Genomic DNA, 20,885 nt, shown 5'->3' on the forward strand with positions numbered 1-20,885 from the left:
ACCCTCGTCATTCATTCCTTTCCCTGAGACTGTAACAGGAATGTCGGAGCTCGATGCGCTGGAGCGCCTTCTTGCCCGGGTCTCGCAGTCCGGCATGGGCAGCATGCACGCCTTTGACTCGGGCGACGGCTGCAGCGCCAAGTCTATATGGCTCGATCCACGGTTTATCCCCGCCTACGCCAGCGCTCTGCTCCTGCTCCTATTTTCCAATAGGAGTAGGAAGCCCCAACCCGCGCCCCTCTCCCTATCCGAACCCGAATCCAGCCTGCTTAACCGCGCAAACGAGTTCGTGAAGCTCCGCGGCGGCTGGGTCATCTATGTCTTCAACGTTGCCCGGGTGTTTGGTGCGAGCGCCCTTGTAGGGCTCACCATCGCTGCGGTGGTGCTGAGCAGCGGACAACGACCGGAGGTGGTCAGTGGCACGGACGCGCAGTTCCCGTTGGGCGGTGGACAGAGATGGGACCGGATGTGGGACTGCACTGGCAGGGCAGAGGTCGCCTTGCTGGTCGCATACGTGGGTACCTTTGTCTAAGGCTATTGATGGCAAGCTGAAACTGCATAGGCCTATGCTACTCTACTCTCCCTCCTAGCCCTCGTGCTCACCGGCGCCGCTCGAGCCTCATGCTCATTCCACGCTTCCTGGATCCTCTTCATCCAGTTCCTCGTCTTCTTCTGGCGCAATTTCCTCCCTCTCACCACTTTCACCGGCATTCCGGCAGACAACACGCTCCCCTGGCTGCTCTGGACGCGCGGGTCGTTCGTCGCCCTCGTTGGGCTTGCGATCCCCGCACTCGTACCGCGCATGTACGTGCCTTTCGACCCCTCCAACCCCGCCCCCAAGCCTGCACCCGAACAAACAGCCTCCATCTTCAGCTTCATGTTCTTCCTCTTCCTCGAACCGATCGTGTTTACCGCCTGGCGTGTCCCGCAACTCCCGTACGACCGCCTGCCACCCCTGCCGGATACGGACTGGAGCGATAACTTGCGTGCGCGCGCGATGGACAAGCTCGACCCTGTGCGACGCAGGGATATGGGAAAGCGCGAAAGGCACATCTTCTTCGGACTGATGGACGTCTTCCGCTGGGAATATACGCGCATGTCTTTCTTCCTCGTCCTCGAGGTGATGTGCCGTTTCCTCGGGCCCATCGGTATCAACCGCCTGCTTACGTATATGGAACATGACGGAGAAGGCGCGACAATGCGCCCATGGGTGTGGATCCTGTTCATGTTCCTCGCACCGACGCTCAACACGCTCGCATTCAACCTGTACATCTTTACCAGCACGCGTATGACCGTGCAGGCTGAGAACGTCCTCACCCAGATCATCTTTGAACATGCGCTCAGAGTGAGGCTCACAGACGAATCGATCATCTCTGCTTCGCCTGCCCCCACTCCGGGAACTAGCACGCCCGGGGCACCCGAAGATGGTGCGGAGACTCCTGCTGCTCATGCACCCAGCGCCTCAGGTACCGAGACGGCTACGTTAGTGGACACAGAGCGGGATGCGGAGGAGGGTAGCAGCACTCCACCTTCGGCTCCTCCTGCTGCACCGGCGAGCACGAACGGCACAGACAAGGGGAAGGACAAAGATCCTGGCAAGGACAAACCTGACGCTGCCGCGCCCTCTGCACCGCCGAACACAGCGACGCACCTGTCTGCCAAGATTAATAACATCTTCGGTACCGATATTGGGAACTTGATCGATGGTCGCGACTTCCTCTTCATGATTCTCGACTGTCCGTTCGAGGTGATCCTCTGCATTTGGTTCCTTTGGGTGATTCTCTCCTGGGCGGCGGTCGTTGGCATGTTGTTTATCATCATCACCCTGCCAATCCCCGGCATGATCGCGAGTCGCATCCAGGACGCGCAGAGGAAGATGATGCAGAAGACAGATCTGCGTGTACAAGCAATCACGGAATGTATGCGTTCCTCCGATCAATATACCGTCGATCTGAACTGACTCGATACTAGCCCTTGGCATCATCCGCATGATCAAGATGTTCGGGTGGGAGTCGCTCGTTAGGGGTCAGGTTGGTACTGTTCGTGACGAAGAACTGTACTATGTCCGGCTCCGCAAGATCCTTGGCATGCTGAACAACATCATCAGGTACGCTGTCATATCATGGTCTGTCGCATATAGCCTAATGTTTTTGCAGTGGAATGTTGCCAATGATTACCATGATCATTACTTATGCTTTCTATGTACGTCGTCTCATATATCGATATGGCAGAGACATGCGCTGATGGCAGGATAGACGTTGGTATTGGGCAAGGAGCTCGATGGTGAGCAGACCCACTTGTATGGGTGAAGAGCTACGTGCCTGACTGCCTGAATACAGCTGCGCGAGTGTTCTCCAGTGTGCCGGTGTTCGACACGCTTCGCCATGACATGGCTGGCGCTATCATGATGCTGACGAACATTATCAAAGGTATGCCTCCAGAAACATAGGCAAGAATACCACTGAATAGCTTCCAGCTAAGGTATCTCTGGACCGGGTTAGCGATTTCTTGCGTTCGGTAAGTGAACACAACATAATGATTCCAGACATGTCGTTCACGTTACTTTCCCAGAGTCGCCTGTTGGATAGATACCGCCCCAAGACCGCCGAAACTGCGCTCGTCGTCGCGCCAGCAGCAGAGACTGACGTCGTCGGCTTCCACAATGCCACTTTCACCTGGACAGACCCCGCCGATGGCTCGCTCAAACCTGGCCAGCGTAATTTCCGTCTGCATATTCAGGATCTCGTCTTTAAGAGCGGGGAGATCAACGTTATTGTCGGGTGAGCACTTCCTGCTTGATTCAAAGTTGGAGGCTGACTAGTTTGCAGTCCAACTGGTTGCGGAAAGACATCTATCCTGATGGCACTCCTTGGAGAGATGCACTTTGAGCCGCAGGGGGTTGACTCTTGGTTCAGTTTACCGCGTGGGCGCGGACTCGCGTACGCTGCGCAGGAGTCTTGGGTACAGAACGATACCATCAGGGTAAGCGAGCTTTTCCCCATAACTGAACTCGACTGATTTGGCATCCCACAGGCAAACATTCTTTTCGGGAATCCTTATGACGAGGTTCGGTATAAGAAAGGTGAGCCACATAATTCCCATGTGGTATTGTCATTCACCTTTCTTTTCAGTGTTATATCAATGTGGGCTGGAACCTGACCTGACGATGTTCAATGCCGGCGATGCGGCAGAGGTATGTCTTTGATCCTCTTCCAATGCTACATCTCACGCCTGAGCAGGTCGGAGAGCGTGGTCTTACCCTTTCTGGCGGTCAAAAGGTCCGCTGCAGTCTCCTTCCTGGACCTCCTTTCTTTGTTTGCTAAAGGGTCTACTAGGCACGAATCACCCTCGCCCGTGCGGTCTACTCTCCAGCCCAGACCCTCCTTCTCGATGATGTGGTCTCTGCATTGGACGTTCACACTGCTCGCTGGGTTGTTGACAAATGTCTGCAAGGGGATCTCATCAAGAATCGCACGGTCATTCTCGTTGTGAGTTCATTCGTTGTGCAGAATTCACTGCGGTCTTGATGCTACCCTTTCAGACCCATGCTGTGGCTCTTATTGCACCGATCGCAACAAATGTCATCTCTCTCAGCACACACGGACGCATTCTCAGTCAAGGACCTTTAGCTGCGACCCTCACCTCGGACGCTGCTCTGAGGGAGGAACTCAAGGAAAGCAAGGACGCGATGAACGTTATCGAAGCTCTTCCTGGGGATGAACAGAAGCCGGCAGACAAGAGCTCAGATGGAAAGCTCATCATCAAGGAGGAGATGGCTGAGGGGAGGATCAAGTGGGCATCAGGTAAAGGCCATACTCCATCCATCCCGGTCTGAGCTAATGATTACAGTCAAACTTTTCACGGATGCCTTCGGGGGTCCCGTATATTGGATTCTGCTTACCTTGGGTTACGTCATCATCCTCAGCTTGGATATCGGGTATGATTTACCAGCTATACAATCGGATATTCTGCTGAATTCTACAAAGGGGGACCTGGTGGCTTGGTCGCTGGTCGGCTGCGTACGAATCCCCCTCCAGCGGGGTCAATGTTATATAGTAAGGGACGATTCTTTGCTGCGCCGTTCTCGGATACTAATGAAACAATGTAGCTACTTGACTGTCTTTATTCTCGTGATCATCTTTCAGGAATGCACCTGGCTCATCATGCAACTGGTCCACGCACTCGTCAGCATTAAAGCTTGTCGTCGCATTCACAACGCCCTCATGGACAGTGTCCTTGCATCGACGCTCCGTTGGATTGACAGCACGCCTGTTGGCAGGATTGTATCCAGGTTCACCCAGGTAATGTATCAACACCATTGAGCATGCTGGCTTACTCAAGGGTGTCAGGATGTTCGGGAAATTGACGGGTCACTTACTGGACTTGCACAAGTCATCTTACAGCAATCAGGTGCGCTCTCACGACTGCCGGCTGTCTTTGTCCTCACCTCATAACAGTCTCCCTGATCATGAAATTCATCGTCATCATGGTGATCTCCCCAATCTTCAGCATCCCCGGCGCCCTCATCATTGTAGCTGGTCTGACTCTGGGTCAAATTTATATCGCGGCTCAGATGTGCGTCAAGGTAAGTTGGCGCACCGAGTTCTCGGAGATAACGCTAAAGTGCGTCATTTCCAGCGACTGCGGTCGAACTGGCGTTCGCCGTTGTACAATCATTTCAACGCGGCTGTGTCCGGACTCAGTGTGTAGTTTCGACCCACTCGATGTGACTTAGACCGACCACTATTCTAGTCTCCGTGCGTGCCTATGGAGCAGAGGAATCGTTCAAGGCCGAGCTTCGGCAGCGTGCTGATGCTTACTCCCGTCCCTCCCGAACGTTTTATAACCTCAATCGGTTTGTCGACCCAATACAGAAAAGGATGTGCTTCCCGACTAATACTGTGCAGGTGGATCAATACGCGAGCTGATTTACTCGGTGCCGCGTTCTCATCTGGGCTTGCGACATACCTCTTGTATGTAAGGGCACGAATTGGGGCGAGCACAACAGGGGTATGTCCAAGTCAGATCAATTGCTTATAGATGCCGAAAACTGACATTGCTCTAGTTCAGCGTGCGCTATGACATTTGTTCATGAGAACATGACCTAATGTTTCATACAGCTGACTATGGCCATCGAATTTTCGTCTATGATTCTCTGGTGGGTCCGTGTGGTCAATATGGTGGAAATCTCGGCGAACAGGTCGGTCATATCAATTCATTTACCACATCTAATGCTGAGATTCTGTCCCAACACCCCAGTCTCGAGCGCATCCGAGATTATCTTGTTATCGATCACGAGCCGGAGATCACGGAGAAAGGAAAGCCACCCGCCTACTGGCCTTCCTCTGGCTCTTTACAGGTGGAAGATCTGTCTGCCAGGTAAGCTGCAGGAGGGATTCTTTGTTGAGCGGTTCTTGACCCGATTTAGGTACTCCAAGGACGGGCCTCTTGTCTTGCAAAATATCACCTTCGAAATCAAGTCTGGCGAGCGTGTCGGCATAGGTACGTTGGTTCGTTTGAGCTTCACGTAGGTTACTCACACCAGTCAGTTGGGCGAACCGGCAGCGGGAAGAGCTCCTTGGCTCTCTCTCTACTACGTCTCATTCCTACTGAGGGGAAAGTCTACTATGACGGTCAACTGACAGAAGGTCTCAATCTTGACGCTCTTCGCAACAATCTTGCTATCATCCCGCAAGAGCCAACCTTGATCTCCGGAACATTACGATTCAACCTGGACCCCTTCTCGCAGCACGACGATGCGGTCTTGAATTATGCCCTCCGGGCAATTGGTCTACTGACTGAAAACGGCGCCGCGGATGGCACAAACTTGACACTAGATAGCACGGTCGCAAATGCTGGCAGCAACTTCTCCGTTGGCCAGCGTCAGTTGATTGCCCTTGCAAGGGCGAGTCTGCGTGGGACAAAAGTGCTCATCTTAGACGAAGCCACGGCATCTGTGGATGCTGAAAGCGATTCGGTAATTCAGACTTCAATCCGTACCGAGCTTCATCATGCGACGCTGATCACCATCGCTCATCGCTTGCTTACTATCATGGACTATGACAAGATCATGGGTAAGTGCTTTCTATGTCCAAAGAGGTGGAATTGCGGACTCATGGTATTCTAGTGTTGGATGCTGGAAAGCTGGTCGAATTCGATTCGCCCATGGCATTACTGCAAAACGAAAAGAGCTACTTCCGTTCCTTAGTAGAGGAAAGCGGCGACAAGGAGAAGCTGATCTCGGTCGCGGAAAGGGGCCGTTCGAGTCTATCAGCATGAAAAGTATATGCCAGTGGAGCTTTCCCTTGTAGGAGTTGAAGCTACAGCGAGTATGATAATCCATTCAATCAGATTGAGCGGAGGAAGACTCCTCAGACCTTGAGGCAGACCGTCCTTTGAGATGCATGCCCTGCGTGGGACGAATGTCCCCAGTGCATGATGCATGCTAGCCAAAAGGACTCAGGCGAGTGTTTCTCTTCTGTCCCTCCTGGCGCTCGCCGGTCACTTGAGGATCGGGCAACTCTTCCAATGTCTTGATGCCAATTGGTAGCGCATGTGTACGGAAGGCTAATCATTCTTTGAGTCGGACCCCCCAGAGAGCTGATGCATATGGTTGCTGAGAATTTTCGATTACGGAGCGATTTTTTCGAAAACCCTCAGGCTTGTCCTCCTGCTATCTTTCCTCCTGTATTCTGGTGTTCTCATGACGGGAGATGACTCATCCTAGCTCCTTGAGCATTTCCCCGTCAACTTCACATGTGTAGTTGCTTCTAATCTGAAGTAATTCGAAGTTGTATCATATGGCATGAATGCGGTTAGTACAATACCGAAACATAGATTTGTTTTAGACATGGCATGTCTGAGCATCAGAGTACGACATTCTTAACTGTGGCGCGACTCTGGCACGATCGACCGTTGCCACGGCCCTCGACCAGAGGAATACATACCAGTGCATCCCCTAGCGACGCGTCCATGTGTGCATCTCAATCTTCCTCCCCGTTCCAGGCACCATCGCCGGTATCTCATAAACATCCAATTCAGAAAGGACATCATTGAGATGATAGGCAAGCCGCCATACGAACGAAACGAAGGCCAGGGGATCTTCTTCTGTGTTCTGATTACAAGAGGATTGGATCGACAGCAAAGCAACATTTCACACCCATAAAGGACCGAGCTCAACACCATTTCTAGACATATAGGATCCAGCACTTCATTCCTCTTGTTCATCTCAAGTCTTCAACCCCAAGTAAGAGTGCACATCAAATGGCACAGCTGGACGCCGTTGAGGCATTTCTTGCCCGCCTGGCAATGCCAGAGGTCGCGTGCTCCTTGAACACGATATGGCTTGATGCGCGTCTCCTTCCCGCATATGCGTCATTGGTCTCGTTTCCAATCCTGTTCACTACCATCGCGTCCTCAACGAGCAACAAGTCATCCACCGAGGCGATAGGTGATACCGCCGTTCCGCAGTCTCTTCGCCAGCGAATCGACGCTTTCATCAAGCAACGAGGAGGATGGTCCATCTACACATTCAATGTCGTACGAACCCTGGCAGCTACGACACTTGTGGGGCTCACGATAGCGGCGATCGTGCTAAGCAGCGAGGAGTGGCATGACGTTGCCCGAGGGACGTCTCAGGTCCCGCTGGGTGGAGGACGGCCATGGGACAAGCTGTGGGATTGTACAGGACGAGCTGAAGTGGGACTCTTAGTTGGCTATGTACGTATCTCTTCCAGAAACCATCTTACAGAATAATGAATGGTACACAGGCATATGCTGCCATACTGGCCCTTTGTGCACTTGTCCTCTCTGGCTCGGCTCGCGCCTCTTGCTCGTTCCACGCTGCTTTGGTGCTGTTCGTTCAATTCCTCGTCTTCGCATGGCGAAACCTTTTACCTCTGGCAGCATTTGAAGGAGTCCCAGCTGATGGCACCATTCCATGGCTTCTGTGGACTCGTGGCTCCTTAGTCACCGTCGTCGGTTGTGTACTCCCCGGCCTCGTACCGCGTGTCTATATCCCGTATGACCCAGTCAACCCCGCTGCCAACCCCGCTCCCGAACAAACAGCATCTCTCATCAGTTTCCTCTTCTGTGGTTTTCTCGAGCCGCTCATATTGATGTCATATCAGCTACCTTCTCTACCGTACGACAAACTCCCTCCTTTGCCTGATACCGACTGGAGCGAGAACCTACGGAAGCGCGCCGTTACAAAGCTCGACCCCATGGTGAGGCGGCAGCTGGGTTTGAAAGAACGACATCTCTTCATCGGCTTGACGGAGATTTTCTTCTGGGACTGGGTGAAAATGGCGGTGGGCCTGATGCTCCAAGTCATTGTAGGCTTCCTTGGACCGATCGGCCTCAACCGTCTCCTGACATATATGGAAAAAGGCGGGGAAGGCGCTACAATTCGGCCGTTTGTTTGGATCAGTTCCATCTTCCTCGCCCCGGTACTGAATGCCCTTCCACTCAATTTATACAACTTTGTAAGCACGCGCATGGCCGTACAGGGCGAGAGCATTCTCGCTCAACTCATCTTCGAGCATGCGCTCAGGGTGAGATCCACGGACGAGACAGCAATTCCTGATTCTTCTTCAACCACACCTGCGACGAATACACCCACTGCTGCAAGTAACATACCAAACGGCACCGAACGGCCCACGCTGAACGAACCGGGAACTGAAACGGACACACTAGTGGACACCGATGGTCGAGAGAGCGAGAATTGCGAAAGCCAGGCATCAACTTCCGCACCATCAGGGACTGAGTCAACCAGGGGTAACAAGCCAATAGACCAGAAGACGACCGCACACCATGATGTGCATCTGTCAGGGAAGATTAACAACCTATTCGGGACGGATATTGGCAACGTTCTTAGTGGACGGGATTTCTTGGTCGTACTCCTCAACTGCCCCTTTGAAGCTATCATGGCCGCCTGGTTTCTCTGGATCGTTCTTGACTGGGCGGCTGTTGTCGGCATGCTCTTCATTGTGGTGACACTTCCCGTACCTGGGATGATCGGCAATATGATGCAAGGTACGCAATCAAGAATGATGCAAAAGAAAGACGTGAGAGCGCAATCCGTCACTGAATGTACGATGACCTCAAACGCCTTCTTTTATGCGCTGATTGCACAAACTAGCGGTCGGGATCATACGAATGATCAAAATGTTCGGCTGGGAAAGTCTTGTGAAACAGCAGCTTGTCGAACGAAGAATGGACGAAGTGCGCTATATCCGGCTGAAGAAGTTACTGAATATTGTGAATATGGAGGTCGGGTGCGTCCAATCGTATGACCACAAGATGGACTGACCTCATATGGATCGCAGCGGGATGCTGCCCATGGTAACGATGATCATTACATACGCCTTCTGGGTGAGCTCTTTGAGCCGTACAGCCTGATGCTGCTACTGATCGAGTGTAGACTCTGGTTCAGAAAAGAGAGTTGGATGGTGACTCGGCTATTTTGTGTTTGCGTGTGTTTTGCTAACGATGGGAAAATGCAGCTGCGAGGGTATTCTCCAGTGTACCCGTGTTCGAGATGTTGAGGGGCGACATGATGACAATGACCATGCTGCTAAGCAACATTGTTGAAGGTGACTCATTGCTTCCAACACGTCTGAGTCGTTTCTCATTATGATGTAGCCAAAGTTTCCCTTGACCGAATCACGGCTTTTCTCCGTTCTGTGTGTACCTCAATCCCACCGTCAGGCACCTTCCAGTTCTGACAAGCTACGGTTCTAGAGTCACCTCTTGGATAAGTGCCAGCAGCAAGCAGATGAAGTCTCGTTCAGCAGGGAGGATCAGCAAGTTGCAGGCGATGTAATCGGGTTTCACAACGCACGCTTTACCTGGGCGGAGCCTTCTGCCGGTGTAGTCGTGTCTGGGCAAAGAGACTTCTGTTTGCATCTAGACCATCTGATCTTCAAAGAAGGTGAACTTAACATCATTGTTGGGTGCGTGGTTAAGACTATTCCTGACACATCATTGACATGAAGAAGGCCGACGGGATGTGGAAAAACCGCCATACTCATGGCACTACTCGGCGAAATGCACTTTGACAAGCAAGGTGTCGAATCCTGGTTTAATCTGCCCCGACAGCACGGGATAGCATACGCCGCGCAAGAGTCATGGGTGCAAAATGACACGATACGCGTAAGCAGCCTGGAATGTTCTGTAGTTCGCCCATTCACATCGATCTTGAAAGGCAAACATTGTTTTTGAAAGTCCCTTTGACCAATCACGCTATGAAAAGGGCATGTTCTATCGATGAGTCAATGATCGGACGCTCAACCTTCCTCGTAGTTCTGTACCAATGTGGTCTGGAATCCGACCTTGCGATGTTCCAGGCGGGAGATGAAACTGAAGTGCTTTCCTCTCTCCAAAACAAAGCCATGTCGCTGATGATACATCCAGGTTGGAGAGCGAGGCCTAACACTTTCCGGTGGCCAAAAGGTAGGTGTACTTTTTCTGTGTTGAGTAGACTATTCACTATGCTCCTTAGGCTCGTATAACACTTGCTCGAGCAGTCTATTCTGGAGCCCAGATACTACTTCTGGACGATGTTCTATCAGCCTTGGATGTGCATACAGCCCGCTGGATTGTTTCGAAATGCTTGCAGGGCGATCTTATTGAAGGTCGTACTGTGATCCTGGTTGTAAGCTCGTTGGATGACCAAAGTTGCTGACGCTTACAAGACTTTCGTAGACGCATGCTGTGACGCTAGTCACTCCAATATCGGACAACGTCATTTCAATGAACGCCCATGGCCAGGTTATCAGTCAGGGCCGTCTCGATGGCAATCTCGAGCTGGACCCGATTCTCAAAGAAGAGCTAGAAGAGAGCAACAAGACTCTGCAGATCATCGACAAATCTGAGGAAGACCAAAATCCCGTCGAGAGCACTCAGGGCGCTGATGGAAAATTGGTTGCCGAAGAGGAAATGACAGAAGGACGGATCAGGTGGGCGACTGGTAAGCTGTTCCTCGCGGGCAGAAACAAGTGGCACGACTGATGCGACCCAGTTCACTTAATGATAGAGGCATACGGAGGTGTTTTCTTCTGGGTTTTCTTGACGCTTGCATACACCATTGCGGTAGGATGCGAGATTGTGTACGGCACGATCCCTTGCGTTGCTTCTGTCGGGCTGATTTCCTGTCATTAGATCTACTTGGTGGCTTGCGCACTGGGCTCAAGCATACGAGCGGAGTACTGGTGACGTGAATGTACCATAGTGAGAGAGACCGAAAGTTGCGCTGAACTCGACTAACAAGCGACAGCTATCTTATCACCTACATCGTGCTATTTCTCCTGCAAGAGACGGCATGGTCTGTTGCTCAAGTTTTCTACACGTTCGCGAGCGCTCGAGCATGTCAATATGTCCATGACGCACTGTGCGAGAGCGTATTCCGCTCCAACCTTCGTTGGATAGATAGCACTCCTGTTGGAAGAATTATCTCGCGCTTTACTGGGGTAACGATTTGTTTCTATGATCTATGTCAACACTAACTAGACGCAGAATTTGTCGGAATTTGATAATGGCCTCACGTCTCTAGCAGAAATAATGGTGCGGACCACTCGTACGTACCCTTTTCTACTGTGTCCTGCAGTCTGAGAAGAGTCATCTAGTTTCGTTGGTCTTGAGGCTGGCGGTCATTCTCTATATGACACCTCTATTTGCCATACCAAGCGCTGTGGTCCTTACGCTTGGCCTGGGTCTCGGACATCTTTACATACACACGCAGATGTCCATAAGAGTAACTCCCTTACTTTTCAAAAAGAGACCCGCTAATACTTCCACCAGCGACTTCGATCAAACTGGCGTTCACCGCTGTTCAATCATCTCAATGCGGCCGTTGCTGGGCTGAGTGCGCCAACATGATTTTTGTTGAATCCTAGTCCTGACCAGTGCTGCAGTTTCTGTGCGGGCATATGGAGCTGAAGATTCCTTCAAGGCAGAATTACGACGACGAGCTGATGCATACTCGCGACCGTCGAGAACCTTTTTCAATTTAGCCAGGCAAGCCCAGTAGTACTTCTGACTGACGTTGATTACTGACAGCCATACTAGGTGGGCGTCCACTAGAACGGACGTACTCAGGGGTTTGTTTGCATCAGGACTTGCTGCTTATTTCTTATACGGAAGGATGGGCATTGGTGCGAGCACTACTGGGGTGAGTTGTTGTGTCACAGGTATTGTGTACATGGCGCTGATTCCTGGTTTTAGTTCAGCGTGCGAACTCTTCACGTTCCTGGGAATACATGACCCTGACCTGCAGCAAACAGCTTGCAGTCGCTATGGAGTTCTCCGGGTCTATTCTAACTTGGGTTCGATATGCCAACATGTTTGAACTTGCAGCCAACAGGTACGTGGCTCCATGCGAGTTGTATCGTGTACTTAAAGTGCTACCCAAGCTTGGAGCGCATTCGAGACTATCTGGTCATTGACCATGAACCAGTTCCGACGGAGCGTGGAAAACCACCCGCATATTGGCCTGCGTCTGGTGCAATACAAGTCCGAAACTTGTCTGCACGGTGCGTTTCAGCAATTGGTTCATTACCCGGGCCTGACGTTTTGCTAGCTATTCGAAGGACGGCCCAACTGTGCTGCATAATGTCTCGGCCGAAATCCGGTCAGGCGAACGTATTGGAATAGGTAACAGTGGCTGGCTGTATGCTACGCATGCGACATATTCTGATTCCAAAATAGTTGGCAGAACTGGAAGCGGAAAGAGCTCTCTGGCCCTAGCCCTTCTGCGCCTGGTCCCGACAGAAGGCGAAGTGCACTTCGACGGTCGACTCACTTCCGATCTTAATCTGGACGCCCTCCGCGCAAACATTGGTATCATCCCTCAAGATCCTACACTGATCTCCGGCACATTAAGACTGAACCTTGATCCATATTCTCAGCACGATGATGCCGCACTATACAGTGCTCTGAAGGCTGCAGGTCTCTTGCCTGCATCAGGTGTGTCAAACAGCACAGATCTAAACCTGGATAGTACAGTGGCGAATGCTGGCAGCAACTTCTCGGTTGGTCAGCGACAGTTGATAGCCCTCGCTCGTGCCATTCTGCGTCGAACACGCGTCCTCATCCTCGATGAAGCGACGGCATCCGTCGACGGCGATACCGATGCGATCATACAGGCATCCATCCGGGACGAACTAAAGCACGCTACCTTGATTACCATCGCACACCGTCTTCTCACGATCATGGACTATGATAAGATAATGGGTACGTTGCACCAATTGTTGCCTGGCGTGATATCAGGTTCACCTTTGCCCATCACAGTATTAGATGGTGGAAAGCTCGTCGAGTTCGACACACCCTGGGCGTTGTTGCAAAACGAAAACGGTTATTTCAGATCCTTGGTTGATGCAAGTGGCGATAAACAACGTGTATTCGCGATAGCTGAGAAAGCCGGGGCATCCGCCGCCGCCCGTTAATACTTTACGGGGTCGGTTGTTCACGATGGAGGTTGCTGTCTTGTGTAGAAAGTAAAGTAGTATGTGCATTGTGAACTGGGAGTCGTCAGGCATTAGGTGGACTTTGGGTCTTGCTAGATGCTGATCTTCATTGATTCTCGCGCCTTGTCGAACTGATGCATGTGAACATTCTGGCTCAACAAATTACAAGATCGAAAGTATTGGGGTATGCACTTGCATCCATTCTTTGCACGATGTGTGCCACTGCCAAAAAGGCGATAAACTATGCGTACAGTGCAGCAGCCCAACAAATAGCCGTACAAAACACATTAGAAAAAAAAGGTAGAGCGAACCTAACAGGAGATGGTGAGAGGAATGCATGTGGAGGAGGTTCGCGAGTAGGGAACGAGGGAAGGCGTCATCAGGCCTTGGAGGCGAAAGAGAAGGGAACTAATAGATATCATTCGTCATACAGGGGATGGCCACTTACGCGGAGCAGGTCTCCGTTGAGGTGACCGAACCATCTTCGTTTGCCAACGTTGGAGTCGGACTTGCGCTTCTTCTATGTTGTAACGGTAGAGAGCCATGCGCTGCCCACGCTCGCGCATGTGACTCACTTCTTTAGGCACTCTCGGAGGGCCTTGTTCTCCGCTTCGCTCTCCCTGAGCATGCGCTCGAGTTCCTCGACTCGGAGCTTGAGAGCGTCGCGCTCCTCTTCGAGAACGGCTTTCTCTTCCATTTTTCGCTGCCGTGACCGACGAGCTGCCATGGTATTCTGCTCACGCTTCGTCATGATTTTGGGGCGGACAAAGCGCGCCAGTTCCTCAGCTTCATCGTCCACATTCTCGTCACCGGCAAGGGCACGCTTGACACCAGCAAGCTTCTCCTCAGAGAGCCGGTTAACGAATGCTTGTGGCAGGACTTTACGCGACGTCTTGGAAGGGGCAATGTAAGCCCGTTCCTGGATGGGCGCATCGAGGGGGAGTAGCTCGCGAACTTTCGGCGGTGCTTTCTGCTTTGACTTCTGCTTCGGTAGAGGCTTGGTCGGACGCGCCAACGGCGTTGTGGTCCGGGAGACCGATGTGGACGCAAGCTCCGGTAATGCTGGCGGCAGTACAGAAGCAGGCGTAGCGGCGACCTCAGTCGATTCAGCCTCGGGAGTATTGAAGTTGATGAGGAGAGCGTCGATAACAGCTGAAAGCTCGGGATCGAGCGCATCGTTCTTGACAGAGGAGAAGAGTTGGGCAGGGTTGATAGCAGGAGAGGACCCAAAGTCCTCAGGTGTGCGAATAGGCGGGAAGCCAAATCCGTCCACATAAGTCGACGAGATAGAAGAAAGCGGAGAGCGCGGTGACGTCACCGGCTCGACTTGCATCGGCGCAGACGTGTGGGTCTGGGCGAAGGTCATGAGGTTTGCCGTCTTGACGGCATCTATTGCTGCTTCACTGACATCGGCGGCGAACAGGCCGTCGTTGACCAGGTCCTCGAACCGAAGCTCGTCGGACGCACGGTTATGCTGGCCGAAGGTGGCCAGGAGGGCCGAGAACTCGTCGTTGAATTCCATTGAGCTCTGGGCAGGCATGTTGTTGAGGGGGATCGAGAGAAGGTTTGTGTAAGAACTAGCGAGGTCTGGGAAAAAGTCTGCTTGTTGTATTGGGTCTTGCTGTAGTTGATGGTCGAAATAGGTTGTGCCAGGGGGTTGAGGAAAGCCATGTTGGGTAATAGTCTGGTTGTAGGAGGGGGGGACGAGCCCGTTTGAAGGTGAGATTATCTCTGCATGATTGGGGGTCGAGGTTGACAAGCCGAGGGCATTGCTGTAGTCATTCTGACTAAAGTCGCCTAATGGGAATGCGGAGGCGCTCAGGCAAGGAGGGTCGAAGTGAACATCCTGATATGTGTATGAGGTAAAGTTGTTGAGCTGGGGTTGTATGGCGGAGGGGGTGGGCGACCTGCTTATAGGAGGTCGCGGACTACGAATGCTAGTCAGCAAGGCGGTTCTAGAAGGTTGCGAGGAATTGAAGACTTTGCACACACGCTGCAATGAGTCGTATATATGCGCTGACTCTTTATGCGTCACCAAGGTCATAGTTGGATGTGTCCTTAGACACTTCCTCTCGGCAAGCGTGATGTGCGACTCTCGCAGTCTTCAACAACTGAACAGCAGACACTCACAGTTTGTCAGGTTTAGAAAGGTACTCGGACTGCTGTATTGCAGGGAAGTACTGTGCACTCGATGAACTCTCACTAAGCTTGTCAACTTGGAGAGTGAGTGCGGTTAGATGGAAAGGGGGAAGAGTTAGGTGAAAATCTGAGTGAAACGGCTGCCCTATATTGCGCACCCATCTGCTCCCGGGCCTGCCCTGAAGCGCATGGGCGATTCCCAACCCTGTGCCCACAAGGGACAGCTGCCACCGCCTTCTTCCCCTTTCCCGCCCATCCCTCGCTCTTTTCCCATCTATCACGGCATACACATGTTCTTCATCATCCATATTATTGTTGTTTTCTATCCCTTGACATGCGTACACCATGCTGTCAATAACTTATTCTTCGCATGATCCACGTTGTACCAAGTCGCCGACTGACGCCCGGGGTCTTCTGCTTCCCGTGCTGTGTGGCACGATCCCGTTTCCCACTCTTTCAACCAATCACAGCCCGCACAGAGCCTGACTCGTCCTGCGTCACCTTCGATCACCGGAAGCGTTTCCCTGTCTGACAGAGCCCCGTACAGCTGGTATCTATGTCACGTGACAATTCGTTGGACGCGATGCAAGTTGCTGATGGACGCGCCAACCTCCTATGAACAATGTTTTTTCGACGGAAAGAGGACAATCCCTATCTGGCAACTTGCTGTTTCTCTATATCTGGATTCTACTGAGTATAACATGCTCTGAAAGCTCCTTCGCTTCATCTTTCCTGCATTCTTCCCACGTTCTGATTATGGGCGCTAAATCATTAAGTCTTCTGCCGCTTCTGTCGGACATCTTCCAGGCATTTGCCGTTGGAGCCGGGGCATTTGTGAGCATCCTTGCTGCGCTTTTGCGCGTCTGTCCATGTCTGGCCTGTCGATGTTGGGGTCTCTGGTATCAGCGACAGACGCTGCTGCTGGAGAATGCACATACCTGGTGGGTAGGAGCAGACAGCAACAGTTACTGCATGTACAGCATAAAGAAATTCTTCGAAGAAATAAGGGCTGGTTGTTGACCGGTTTGCCCACAACACACGAGCACAATGTGATCAGTGAAATAGACACATACGACCTGTATGTCTCTCCAAATTCCTGTCTCAAGTAGGGTTCATGCAACTGGAACATGCACTGAAGGCGACGATTCACCAGCACTACTCTGCCCCACCAGCAGAATGAGGCACCTATGGTCAAGCCGCTACTATTTACCAGCTCTGTTCATCCTCTTAGGCGCTGTCGCATTTCCAGCCTGGCGCTACTATGAGAGGTACGTCAATAACGTCGACCAGCCTCGACGGTGCATAACGCAGTTCCAGCCTCGGCCAGGCGCATATACCTGACCCGCTTTCCTTCTATACCTCTCCCTTCTCCGCCACCTCCAATGCCTCCCGACGGGCTTATGCCACAGCCCTGTACCCCACCTCTTCCTATCTTCCCGGGGCGCTTCTCCTCGGCTGGTCGCTCCATCAGCATGCGATGCTTGCCGCAGACGTTGCGCAACACATGGAACTCCTCTATACCCCTGGAACTCTCGACGAGCGGGAGAAGACATGGCTTGGGGAGGTAGGATGGGACATGAGAGAGGTAGAGTTGATCAAGCCGCCAGAAAGTCGCAAACCAGCAAAAAACTTCCAGGAGCAGTATACCAAGCTGAGGCTGTTCGAGTGCGTCCCTTCTTCTCACTTCAATGCAATCCCCTGACCCACGGCATTCTTAGGATGGAAGAATTCGACCAAATATTCTACCTCGATGCTGATATGCTCGTCGTCCGCCCCTTTCCCGAAATCTGGTCCTTTCCCGTTCCCCTCGCCGCAGCGCGAGACGTACGAAAAGGCTTCGGCTGGTTGCCGACCATCAACGCGGGCACGTTGCTCTTGAAGCCCAATAGGAAGCTGGTGGAGCATATGATGGAGATCGCACCAACGTTGCGATATAATGCTGTTTTCGCGGAGCAGGGTCTCCTGCAGGGTAAGGTCTTGCTCGAGACCATTCTTTACGAGGTCTGATCAGCTGGGATAGCTTACTGGGCACAAGCGATTACCCACCTGCCGTACGTCTACAATGGCCAACTGGGCATCAAGCGCGTCTTCCCGAAGATCTGGCAAACCGTGTTCCAGAACGACGTCAAGATCATCCACTACACCGGCTTGAAGCCCTGGCAGTGGCACGAGGAACCGGATATGCCAGTGGAGAGGTGTGTCTGGTGGGAGATGTGGGAGAAGATGCTCGACTGGCGCCGGGAGAACGGGCTGAGTGATTTGAGTGATATGGCGAGTAAACCAGCTTAAGTTTGTAAGCTTTCTGTCACACCAATCTTCAAAATGAGCATACTTAGTTGGTTGTACAACTACACAACAAGCGTAAAGCTTGCTACCTTTTCTACAACGGTGCTGAGATATCGTAAGGAACAGAGAAAGGGAAGACGACATAGAAGTGAAAAGAGCGTAGACCTTCCGGAGGAGAGCCAGTGAAACAGCGCCTTGGAGCCGTGAGCATACCGGAACTGAAGTTGGGGAAACAGAGAAGAGACAAAGAAAGGATGAAGCGGTGAGGAGGTAAGTTAAGAGGTAGTAGAGAAGAAGAAATGAGTATAGTATCGACCTTGCTGAATCATTTGGCAGCTGCCATATGACGGCGGGCTAGTAGGCCTCTGCCATCAGGCGGTGCTCTTCAACCTGCTCTGGCATCACCATCCCAGTTGCGCAGCCAATAGGCCTTCCCATTGGGAGAGAGAAGCGCTCGACAACTTTCTTTTTGTGAACGCGTAGGTCGATTTCCCTGTCGGAGCCGGTACTGGTAAGAGCTCTGGAGCGCTTCTTCGTGACGGTTGTTTCCTTCGGCGCACTGCGCGGTTCGCCGTACGCTGCAGGTACGACTGGGAGGACAGTTTGGAGCACCTGTACGGAAAGCTGCGCACAGGCGCTAGCCTGCGGCACAACGAGCTCTGGGGGTGTTGGGATAGGGGCTTTTGCCTGGGCAAGCGTACGCGTAAAAACGTCGTTCTTCAAGTTGTTGATGTTCGCTCCGACCCACATTCTCCATCCAAGCGCAACGCCAATGGCACACTCGCACTGAACGAGATCGGGGGCCTCCATGCCGGTGATGCGGGACCAGGCCTTCATGGTGTAGACATTATCACCAAGGAACTTAGAGGCCATGATGAGACAGGATACGAGAGTGCGGCGGGCGCACAAAAGAGGTGATACAGTATAGTTGTTGACAGGGAAGCCGGCGGCAATCACGGTGGCTGCCTTTCTCTTCGTGTCCAGCAGAGTTTGGATAGTTGGATTAAGTGCAATAAGGTAACAGGCGGCAACCTTGAGCTGACTGACACTGATTGCGGTGCGACGAACGAGCTCGGTGATGTATGCGCCCATGGGTATTTCAGCAGTAAGTGACATTCGTTCGATATCGTCTTCCACGTTTTCATCCCCTGCTAACTTCTCAGGTACAATGGATTCGTCCCCAACAAGGGTGTCTTCGTAGCTGCTGCGATCCGCGTCGGAGCAAGGTGAGCTGCCAATCTTCGTGGCCCATTGGGGAGCTGGAAGGTCGGTTTCGCCATTGCACTGAACGTGAACGTCGGCGATCCAAGCTTGGATGGCCTTCTTCTTGGCCAGCGGATCTTGAATCGCCGTCGAAGGATTGGTAACGAGTGCGACATTGTGAGAATCGCTCTTGAAATTCTGACTGTTCGAATGACTGTGCATCAACTCGTCACTTTTAGCAATAGCCTCTCGTTCCTGCTCCGAGCGGGCAACAGCAGTGGTGGACGCATCGTCCTCTCTCTCCCTGGTTTCCTTGCCCTTGCATCCCCAATATGTACCCGGATTGGAAAGATGGTACACCTTTCGAATGACCTTCTCCACTTCTCCTGCGGCTCTTCCTTTAGACCTCTCCCGAATCGCCCATCGGCAGTACTCACCCGTCAAATCTGTTAACGCCTTTGTCTCTTTCTCCCTGCGCTCCTCTTCTTGCTTCTTCTCCTCCAGGTTGGAGGATAAATCCGCCTTCAATCCTTCCGCAAGTGCGGAAGCATCTTGCTCAATACTCGCGGGCAACTTCTCCCTCCCGCGCGCAGACAACCCTCTTTCAATAGGAAACAACGGTGCAGGTACGGCCTCGCATTCTCTATTCGGTGTGGCTGGGACGTCATTAAGATATTGTGAGTTCTGGAAGAACTGAAATGGCTGGATCGGAACGTCTTGGGCGAACTGGAAGGAGTAGAGAGTGCTTGGCCCGGCTGAAAGCTGGTTCATCGTCTTCTCGCTCTCACGGCGGCTAGATCGTATCGAAGCCGCAGTGTGAGCCAGTTAAATAGGGCGCTTGTGGGTTGTTGATGGGGGAAGAAGGAGGGGAGATAAAGGGGGGCAGTGGCGACTCTTGACCCGCCAATACGTCTTGCTTGACACGCTATGACTCGTTGCCCCGCTTTGCTTCCGATGGACCCCCACAGCCACGGAAAGGGCAGTCATGGTGAAATTTAACACAAGCCTCACAACGCCCCTTTTCTCTTCCTCCGGCTAAATGGCCCATCTAGCCAAAGTAGTGTATGACTTGGGTATGTTTTATCCAAAGATCCGATAACGGTCACCCAACGACGTGTCCTGCAAACGTGTGCTAGCGGCACGTTATTGCCGCCGTTACACTCTACTATGATCCGTCGCGCGTCACTCTTTGTTCCCCCTCTCTACGGCAACTATACATAATGGTGATGCATATTGGACTAAGCCCATATCCTACAGGAATCCCTATCTCCAGCCGGGAGAAGGGGCCTCTGCATGACTCGTATTTCACATTTGCCGACGCGTAGCCCAAAGGAGTGATGTCGTGTTCCCCGGACGCCGTCAACGGAAGGCCACAGAGGACCCCTGCAAATGCAGTACATGACTCGGCATCGGCCGATCTCACGGATTTCCGGACTCAGGCTGCGTGCAGTACACTCCAGATATGAGGCTGTTATTTGGGAGCTTCCAACCCATTGCTGAAAAGAAATCAATCAACTGAGTGCTAGACTATTTCACTTGGCCTTACTGCGGGATGAGTAGCTTGGGAATTGCCCTCCGCGGGGTCGATCGAGATCCGCAGATCATGAGACTCTGTCTTCCCCTGGTCTGCTTGTTTGCTCATGCGCCCCTGCCTGGACATGGTCCGTTAAGAAGATCGAGCTCCAACAAGTGAGGGCAAGTGCATGCACCTCTCATGGAAGGAACGTGCATGTACGACTGTTCCTCCGAAGCTCCGAAGGACCGAGTGCCCTGCGGACGGACGACGGCTAGATG

General features: G+C 52.4%; 5 protein-coding genes across 5 annotated transcripts; 3 read left to right on the plus strand and 2 right to left on the minus strand.

Moving 5' to 3' along the window:
- Positions 1–40: 40 nt before the first annotated feature.
- DACRYDRAFT_106434 (uncharacterized protein) lies at positions 41–6,279 on the plus strand (the record flags this gene model as incomplete). The annotated part of the gene is made up of 28 exons (XM_040768267.1): positions 41–514; positions 563–1,919; positions 1,972–2,107; positions 2,157–2,202; positions 2,256–2,283; positions 2,340–2,429; positions 2,477–2,517; positions 2,572–2,780; positions 2,829–2,982; positions 3,034–3,082; positions 3,132–3,193; positions 3,240–3,278; positions 3,336–3,488; positions 3,542–3,803; positions 3,850–3,937; positions 3,987–4,055; positions 4,109–4,301; positions 4,350–4,410; positions 4,458–4,585; positions 4,639–4,702; positions 4,753–4,855; positions 4,908–5,010; positions 5,066–5,071; positions 5,121–5,200; positions 5,260–5,379; positions 5,429–5,502; positions 5,550–6,074; positions 6,128–6,279. The coding sequence occupies 28 exons, from the start codon at positions 41–43 to the stop codon at positions 6,277–6,279; spliced, it is 4,866 nt and encodes a 1,621-aa protein (XP_040630163.1).
- Positions 6,280–7,263: 984 nt separating this feature from the next.
- DACRYDRAFT_115475 (uncharacterized protein) lies at positions 7,264–13,442 on the plus strand (the record flags this gene model as incomplete). Its single annotated transcript, XM_040770010.1, has 26 exons — positions 7,264–7,719; positions 7,770–9,090; positions 9,140–9,275; positions 9,327–9,372; positions 9,422–9,449; positions 9,504–9,593; positions 9,643–9,683; positions 9,742–9,953; positions 9,999–10,152; positions 10,414–10,452; positions 10,502–10,654; positions 10,705–10,969; positions 11,021–11,108; positions 11,161–11,229; positions 11,276–11,468; positions 11,515–11,575; positions 11,625–11,752; positions 11,800–11,863; positions 11,913–12,024; positions 12,067–12,169; positions 12,223–12,228; positions 12,282–12,361; positions 12,411–12,530; positions 12,578–12,651; positions 12,706–13,230; positions 13,288–13,442. The coding sequence occupies 26 exons, from the start codon at positions 7,264–7,266 to the stop codon at positions 13,440–13,442; spliced, it is 4,719 nt and encodes a 1,572-aa protein (XP_040630164.1).
- A 658-nt stretch (positions 13,443–14,100) lies between these two features.
- On the minus strand, positions 14,101–14,409 carry DACRYDRAFT_40740 (uncharacterized protein; the record flags this gene model as incomplete). Its single annotated transcript, XM_040774491.1, has 1 exon — positions 14,101–14,409. A coding segment is annotated over one exon (309 nt), but the record flags the coding sequence as incomplete, so codon positions are not given.
- A 2,369-nt stretch (positions 14,410–16,778) lies between these two features.
- On the plus strand, positions 16,779–17,891 carry DACRYDRAFT_106437 (nucleotide-diphospho-sugar transferase; the record flags this gene model as incomplete). Its single annotated transcript, XM_040768268.1, has 4 exons — positions 16,779–16,870; positions 16,920–17,267; positions 17,321–17,571; positions 17,623–17,891. The coding sequence occupies 4 exons, from the start codon at positions 16,779–16,781 to the stop codon at positions 17,889–17,891; spliced, it is 960 nt and encodes a 319-aa protein (XP_040630166.1).
- Positions 17,892–18,242: 351 nt separating this feature from the next.
- DACRYDRAFT_88241 (uncharacterized protein) lies at positions 18,243–19,862 on the minus strand (the record flags this gene model as incomplete). The annotated part of the gene is made up of 2 exons (XM_040776842.1): positions 18,243–19,477; positions 19,529–19,862. The coding sequence occupies 2 exons, from the start codon at positions 19,860–19,862 to the stop codon at positions 18,243–18,245; spliced, it is 1,569 nt and encodes a 522-aa protein (XP_040630167.1).
- Between the last annotated feature and the right edge of the window lie 1,023 nt (positions 19,863–20,885).

The sequence above is a fragment of the Dacryopinax primogenitus genome, assembly GCF_000292625.1.
Source record: "Dacryopinax primogenitus strain DJM-731 SS1 chromosome Unknown DACRYscaffold_6, whole genome shotgun sequence".
NCBI lineage: Eukaryota > Fungi > Basidiomycota > Dacrymycetes > Dacrymycetales > Dacrymycetaceae > Dacryopinax > Dacryopinax primogenitus.